At 34.7% G+C, this 8,792-nt stretch overlaps 1 protein-coding gene across 1 annotated transcript; it reads left to right on the top strand.

Annotated features, from left to right (window-relative positions):
* The first annotated feature begins 2,828 nt into the window (after window positions 1-2,828).
* Window positions 2,829-3,697, top strand: LOC131649121 (uncharacterized). The gene is made up of 4 exons (XM_058918868.1): window positions 2,829-2,999; window positions 3,088-3,204; window positions 3,301-3,506; window positions 3,571-3,697. Exons 1-4 carry the CDS (start codon window positions 2,829-2,831, stop codon window positions 3,695-3,697), a joined length of 621 nt encoding a protein of 206 aa, XP_058774851.1.
* Window positions 3,698-8,792: the final 5,095 nt, after the last annotated feature.

The following is an 8,792-nucleotide window of genomic DNA, read 5'->3' as shown; positions in this document are numbered from 1 at the left end:
TCGTAGTGATGGTGATTTAAGAGCAAATTTTAGCTCATATTGTTATACTCCAAGTCTTCAACGACTTGGCTTCATTGTATACTTTTGATTGCAACTTTATTTTGAAGAATGTGTGACAAGTTCTTCTTAGGATCCTTTTGTCCAAACATCGGGTTCATCGACCATACAGGAAAAAAGAGTGGGCTAAACTTAAAGAATTTTTCGTTGTTTTTGTTTGGAAATTTTTCCGCTGTGGGCGGTTTCGAGAAAAAAGGATGAAGACCACGTTAAATGCGGAGGTGAAGAAAGCTCTATGGGGAGATGGGGCTTTAGGGTCAATATCTCATTCAAGAACTTTGCTTTTTAGTGCGAAAACGGTGATGTTGTGTTTGCCGATAATGTCTTTTTCAATGAGTTTAACAAGTTTTGAGCAATATGTACTAAGTGAGGCCATCAAGATGAGGATGACTGAAGAAAACAATTTTCCTTCTTTTAGAAGCTCATGGTATGGATTGAGAATGTTATATCTCCGATCAAATATGATTGTAATTAAAAAAATGAGAACAGTTGATCGTCAATGTTTCGATATAAAATTGAGGTTCACACCGACATTAGCAGAGTGTTAGATAATGATGGTGTTAGGTCAGAATTCACGTCTTCGACCTCTTTATAATGGTGTACTTACAAACACTTCGACGATCAAGTTTGTGATGACCACAAGCTTAGAGAAACTTTGAATAATGTGTACCTTAAAAGGTGGTGATATGAGATTTATATAACTTTGAAGATATGGTATTGGGATTAGATTAAAAAACAAGTATTAATTTCACTAAATATACTAAGAATTCAACTTATTTAGTTAAGTCCATTTTAAAGTTGCAACCTATTTGAATTTCAATCCACAAAAAGTGTGTATAATTAGTAACTCCTCTTTTTTGGTAAAACTCGCATAGTGACCCCTTTGAATCATATTAACAAGGTTACAAAATACATAAAGAACAAAACTTATTTTTCTTTTGAAAAATGCATAAGAATCTCTTTTAATGCGGCATAAATTCATCAAGTCTATGCCACCAAACCAGTACAAATAGTGGTACTCTATCAAACAACTTTTCCTAATTTTCAAACCAGAGACCCTGTAAAAATGTACCATCAAATAACTCTTTCTAAACAAGGACTCTGCTATATTAAAAAGACAAGGGATTATAATTGCAGTTGCAGACTGATACTAATTCACTTAGATTTAATACAGTACTTGTTACCTGACAATCTTAATTGCATGAAAACAGTGACTTATTATTTCTTCTACACACCAAAAATGCAATGAATTTTTTTATTTGATGATATAAATGGATTGTCCCACCACTACGTAATAGTACTTGATAGTTTTGTATAGCTATTTTGAGTAGGTTGTCCTTTTCCTTTTTTTTTTGGGGTAGATTCCATTCCAACAATACAATGATATATTATGTTGCTCACCATGTAAAGTTAGTTGTTACCTATAATTTTAGCTTCATGACAAATGTTGTTTCAATGTCATTTTTTCTTGTGAGAATAATCATTCTTTACCATATATGCATGTATGGGATATATGAGAATAATTTGAATTAGTTACTTGAAGGTTAAACTTAGGAACAATCATATTAGTTACTGCTTTCAATAATATATTTTAACTTTTTATCCCTAATCTTATATTTTGTTGTTTACTTTCACCTATATATGTTTGTTTTCTTAACACTTGTAGGTGTCTTAAAATAAGCTCTATTTCAAGAAGTGTGTCTATAGTTATAGTTGTTTCTAGTTCCGAGTTTGGTGGAACACAGAAACCAATGTTCTGTGGATCAAATTAAAATAAAAAATAAAAGAACATTAGTTTTATAGTTTATGAAATTTCATTAGATTAATATTATAGGATGTTGAAACCATCTCTCCTCCTCCCTCATGTATAGCAGCATCACACAGGTGGTGAGTGAGCTCCTAGCAGCTTCACCATCCCTTAACCTTTTATGAGGTGGTATGTTAATTTACTAAACTGGAGAAATTAATAACATGATTTCCATTTAATATATCTTACACACCGGATAACATGCTGCGTAGTTATCCGGTTTACAAGAGCCAACTTTTCATAAGTTTTCTGGTATGTTTTTCTACTAACCCGATAACTTTTATCTAAGTTTTTCGATGATTTTTTTTTTTACTAATCGGATTACTTGCTTCTATGTATTCTGATATGCATTTTTTTTTTATGCTTTGTTAATTTTTTTATATTTATATTTAACAAGTATGGATATTCCTGTGATGGCATGCGATAAAAAATTAAATATGTGTAAATACCACTGATATATTTTAAACTACACAATTTACCACACGAGAAGAGACGACAAGGTGGATTAGGGAGGTTGAAATCAGGAATAAAGTGACAGTTATAATAACACGTTTAGATACCAAAACAGACAAGAGAGGAAAAAGTAACAAAGTAATATTTGGTTGTGATAAAGGTGGAAAATACAAAGAAGAATATAGTGTACCACAAAGTGCTACTAAGAAATATGATTCTCCATTCAAAATTAGGTCAACACCGTCAAAAAATAGTTCTGAATGAAAGATTGATGTAAAATATGGGCTTCGCAACCATGATTTACCGGATAGATTTGAAGGTCATTCGTTTGTAGGTCGACTAAACGCAGATGAACAACAACATATTTTTGATTTGACAAAATATCATGTTCCACCAAGACACATACTATTGTCATTACAAGAACGAGATGCGGAGAATGTCACTGAGATCACGTAAATATATAAACATAAGAGTAAGTTACAAAAAGATATTTGGGGTCCTAGAACAAAAAATGCAACACTTGTTTATGCTAATAGAGGATTCGGATTATGCTTATTGGAGTAGAAAAAAGGATGAGTCAGAAGTTGGGAGAGATATTTTCTGGGAGCCATTCATAATCAGTGAAGTTGTTGAATATGTTTTATATTGTGTTGATTATGGACATCAAGTACAAGACAAACAAGTATATGCAACCTTTGTTTGAAGTAGTTGATATGATATCAACTAAGTTAACATTTGTTGTTGCATTTACCTATATGGAATCTGAGTAGACAGATAACTTTTGTTGGGGATTGGATAAGTTGAAACAGTTGTTTACTAAGCAAGGGTTATGGCCACAATTTATTTTAACAGATAGATATCTAGCTTTAATAAAAGCAATTGAAGCAGTATTTCCAAAGACAATTAATTTTCCTTGTCGATTTCACATCAACAAAAATGTAAAATCAAAGTGCAATGAATCTGTTGTGAATGATATGAAATAGCCGATACAAAAACTATGGTATAAACTTGTAAGGGCTAGTGATGAGGTGGAGTATCGTCAACAGTTGCAACAATTTGAGCACACATATGTTGATTTTAGAGACATTTTTTACTATGTGAAAGACACATGGTTGACTCCTCATAGGCATAAATTTGTTACAATATGGATCAATCAAGTGTTGCATTTGGGAGACACCACGACTAATAGGTATGTTTGATTTTAGCCATAGTTTGTTTACCTTAATATTATGGATATTGATTTGTTTTTTTAGGGTTGAGTTGGCGCATTGGAAACTAAAGCAGATGTTGGAGAACAACTTAGGTGATATGTGCAAATGTTGGGAGGCTGTGAATGGCAATCTCAAGGTACAATTGGGTAATATTAGAGCTTCATTTTAGAATATTTTTTTGAAGTTAAACACGCGCACACTAGTCCATTTTATGGAAGTTGCAGGAAAAAGAGCACTAAAAAGTAGGGTGTGTGAAATTGTTTACGCCACTATATCAAGGAAGTGTCCACCGCCTGAAAAAAAAATAAAAAATCAAAGGAGGGGTGAATAAAGGGAAGAAACATGTGGATTATGATGTTTAGCGTGACCCCTCATATCATGAATATGTTGATCAAGCAAACTCGAGTTCTAAAATTTTTTCATAGAGATCATGTTCACAGTATGTCTCAAAATACTACATAAGTCTAAAAAATAATAATGCATCATCTTCAGCTACATAAGTATGAAAATACTACATACCTCCAACCAATCCAACTTATAATAAGCACCCCTACAATTACGGACCTCTTTAGCTGCCTCGTCCAAGGGAACACCCAACAGATTAATAGCAAGAGTAATAAAATCAACACCAGTGAAACCTTGTCCAGTCCAAGATTAGCCTCAAAGAATTGGCTAGTGTAAGGCGAAAATTGGTCGAATTAGTAGACGATTACATCAATAGGTTCAGGATATTGAAGGTAATGCGCTTCACTCAAGTGCTTGAACATGAATTAGTTGAACTGGTCGTAGGGGGTCTGGACTATTCCATCAAGAAGAAGTTAGACACTCAGTAGTTAAGAGACATGTCCCGACTAGTGGACTGAGTTCAACAAGTCGAACTCTTGCAAAATGAAAAGGCTAGGTCAAATAAATACCATAAAATGGAAAAATACCCTATGTCGAAATAGACAAAATTAACCAAATATCTAATATTGATTGTGACAAAGAAAGTGAGGTTAATCTAGTAACGTGGAAGCCAGTGCCACCTTACGTCTGTAAATTATTAAAACCTTCGAACAGAAAGAATCTTGTCGAACCTAGAAAAAATGAGAAATATGTTTCAAAGAAATACATTTTATGTGACCAAGTGTGACGAAATATTTGACCTATTGGTTGTCGATGGTTAGATCATAGTCCAAAAAGGGCTAAAAACACCTCCATTAGAACAAATAAAGAAAAAGGCTTTTGCGAATTTCATAATTTCCTAAGTCATAAAACCTCACAATGTATTCTTTTTAGGGATCTTGTCCAGAACGCTCTTAAGGAAGGAAGGTTGAAATTTTTTGGTAATCCCAAGCCTCTCAAAGAAGGACATCATACTTTGAGGTGGAAGAGGCTCTCTAAGTCGAAACTATTGAAGTAATGATGGTCGACATCGTGGATAACAGCAATGGAGAGGTGGTTGAAGCTAGTCTGCTCGATTACACAGAGCAGGTGAAAGTGGTGGATCCAAAAGTTGAGGGAGAGTTGATTGATTTTCTTAATAGGTGCAAGCAAAACGATTATGAAGTAATGTTGTGTCTGCGCTGCAGCGCAGTCTTCAACGAGGAGGCTGCCAAAGATTTGGAGAAAATTAGAACACTAAAGTTTGGAAGGGCTCAAAAAAGACAACTTCACTTCAACAAAATAGGTGTTCCCCGGAGAACACCTCATGGCAGAACTTATGGACCATATGCAGATGTCCCCGTCGAAGAATGGGAGAGACCTACAAGGAAAACTATCGTTGATCAACGCAAATGGAAAATGATCAACATTGGTGCGGGATCTTCGTACCATGAAAATTCCCAGACATCAAAGAAGTATTCATATACTTCAAACAACTACCTGGGAAGGAATCCAATGACCAGGACACAGTGGACTAGGCACTAAAGGAAGAAAAAGGTTTCCTTCCAAGAAAAGAGTTCAAACAAAAGGGACAACGTCAAAGGTGTGAAGGCAGGCCATTCGACCAAAAAACCTATCAATCAAAGATTATTCCCTTTTTTTTCTCCTCTGTTAAAGTCAAAGGAAGAGAAACATGTGCCAAACAAGGATAAAGATAGGGAAAAAGAAGTTTCGATTCTAGTTCTGGAGAAGAGCTAGACATGATTTGTAACATGGTATCTGTGTTACCCATTGAATATGATCAAGTAACCTAGGTGACAAAAGATGAAAGTGGTTTAGTTGAAGAAATGGTGAACCACAAACCTCTGTGCTACTATGTGATGAGCAATGGTGTTACAGACGAAGACAAGGCCATGTTTGAAAGTCTTGACTATGAGATGCAGCAGCATCTCAAACCCTCTTCATTTAGGCGAAGGTAGAAAATATAGGGATCAACGAATTGTTGGTCGAAAAAGGAGGGACAATCGGTCAATAGAATGCCACACTCGATATCGAGGAAGATTGGAAAATTTGGCACAGACCTCAGACCTAACAACATGGTCTTTTCAAACTATGAAGGGAAGACAAGCAAGGCCTTCGGTATCATTTAAGTGTACGGCATGGTATGAACTATAACCAGAACAACATTGTTCGTGGTTATTCTGGCCAAAGCAAACTTCAACATGTTGCTGAGTCGGAAGGGATCCACGAAATAGGCGTCGTTCCTTCGATAATGCATTAGAGAATCTCGATATAGAGTCCTTGCGACATTGTTGAAAATATTGAAGCAGATCAAAGTTTCTTTTTAGCAAAAGTTAATCAAATGGACAAGATGAATTTTGATAGAAAATTGGCCAATATTATCCCATGTCCCTATGTTGGAGTGTCATTCCCTCTACAGGGAGATATATTACATTCCATGAAATTACATCCCACACATGGTTTCATGTGGGAATATGAAAACATGGATGGAGGTTTGACCAATGCTACAGGATGGTTAGTAATAGAAAATGATGACTAAGTTAGAGGCATTGGCTCAAATTTTGGCCTACATGGCTGAAAAATAGAATAAGAGCGGCTTTAAAGCCCAAATTTCAGCAAAAAATGGTTGTCGAAGCCACAATAGTTGAAACTATTAAAACCTTGGAAATTGGCCAGAATGGCCAAGAAACGGCTTCAAAGGAGTTCAAGGACTACTTTTCCTTGGATTATGAAAAGATGCCAAGACTTAGTCGAAAGATGGTGGAGTTAAAACTGCCTATTCGACCGGACAAGAAGCCAATAAAGCAGATGCCAATGAGGTTTACACCATAAGTCGTGTTGAAGATTAAATTAAAAAATGAAAGACTTCTCAAAAGTAAGTTCATTAGGATTGTCAGGTATGTCGAATGGTTAGTAATCATTGTCCTTGTGATTAAAAAAATGAGACTCTTAGAGTATGTATCAATTTTAAAGACCTAAATGATGCTACGCTGAAAGATGAATATCCAATGCTATTGGCAGAAATGCTAGTCGATTCAGGTACTGGTTTTGAGTATTTGAATCTTTTAGATGGTTATTCAGGATATAACCAAATTTTTATCAAAGAAGAGAGACATTGAAGAAGCATGTAAATAGCCACCAAGAGAAAGAAACAGTTGAGTTTCCTTACAAAAGAGTTAGGACAAATGACACATCCAAACCGAACGATGGCATTTTAAAATTGGGACAAATAAAATTAAATGAATTTTCTTATTTTTATTTAATTTAGTGGCTCATTAATATCCTAGGAAATCATAGGTAACTATTATCAACTGCACACACATCCGTGACGTGTCAGTTCCGTGGAAAGTAGAAAGTAGTCATGATGACTAAAAAGCGTCTAGCTTATGTGACGTGTATAGGCTATTCCAAACAGTGTCTAATAGTTAAAAAAAACGCCACCTTTCTTTCATCTGATACATAAGACCGAAAGTGACATTTTTGGGGGGGCATTTGTAAGCCTGGAAATTCTAGCTGGAGAAAAATTAACGAAGAATGTTAATAGCTACATTGAAAAATTCTAAGTTTCAGGAAGTCTCAACTGAAAAAGCTTCGATGTATCAACCACTTCAACTAAGTAGTTCGACTTGTGTGGTAAGCATGATTTAGAAGAATCTCCAGAATAGTTCCACAAGATTAGGATCACTCTCTGTTTAAACCTTCAACACGATGTCAAAGTCGATTTGTTTACCATATATTAAAGACTTGGGATATTCTTGAGTCCAAATACTGTGATATGGAGAAGTGTTAGCACTATGAGGTTTGGTCGAAGACTCTCAATAAAGGCAATTAAGAAATTAAGAAATTTGAAGCAGTTATCAGCATGATACTTGGTTTTCAGCAGTTATATCCTTGAAGATGCGTGAAAACAAGTTAAAGCATGAAAACCTAAGTAGTGGGATATATGTCAGATTCGTATGATTGAACTATTGTCGACGGTTATCTTAGTAGTAGTATATAATGTAGGCTTATGCATTATAGTCGAGGTAGGCTTATGCATTATAGTCGATGTCGCAAAGTTCTCACTGATTCTTTATAGAACTAAAGTACCCTCGTTACAGAAACAGTTTGTGAGAAATGTCATTCTTTAAACTTTCTGCAAATCTTTTGTATTCGAAGCAATTACGTTAAATGTCATTTACTTTATTTACTTTGTTTCTCAGCTATTATCTTTATCCAAAATTTATTATTTGCATCCAGTTGTATGTTATTCCAACATTCTAAACCCAAAACACATCTTTTAAGTAAACTCAACTTATGATTGTTTACTAAAAACACTCGTAAACTTATGATTGGTTAGAGACTCTGAAGAAGTGGTGACTTTTTTGGAATGGAGTTCTCCTAGATGTTTGAAGTACATTTTTCAGTCATGCTCTTAATCAATGGCTTGAGTGGAATTTAACGATTCCTAACATTGGTAATACAGTGTATGAACTTTCAAAGATGTAATTTGTACATAATTTTCAGAGAGTCTCTTCTTTTCTTTGTGGCTAACCAAGCTAACTTTATTACTTCTTCTGTTGGTCTTTGATGATTCTGCTTTGCCAGCTTGAAATTTTCTATTAGATGATGATGTAATAGGAGCAAACTTGTTTTGATTGGATTCCCAATATATTTCCTTTCATATAAAAAAAATAGCTTTAAAATGATTCTCTCCCTATCACTGTATAGAGAAATATGTTAACAATAAAGATTGAAATGTATGAGAAATGTACAATCCCATAGTAGAATTTTATCGCACAATTGTTTTTTCACTCTAGATTCTCCTATTCAAACACAATTGATCTGACTTCTCTGTCTGTGAAGCAGACAACAGTTGTTTCATCAAATATTACCACAAC

Source organism: Vicia villosa, linkage group LG1 (assembly GCF_029867415.1).
Source record: "Vicia villosa cultivar HV-30 ecotype Madison, WI linkage group LG1, Vvil1.0, whole genome shotgun sequence".
NCBI classification, from domain to species: Eukaryota; Viridiplantae; Streptophyta; class Magnoliopsida; order Fabales; family Fabaceae; genus Vicia; species Vicia villosa.
The sequence above is the reverse complement of the archived record's forward strand: the minus strand, read 5'-3'. Positions and strand labels throughout refer to the sequence as shown.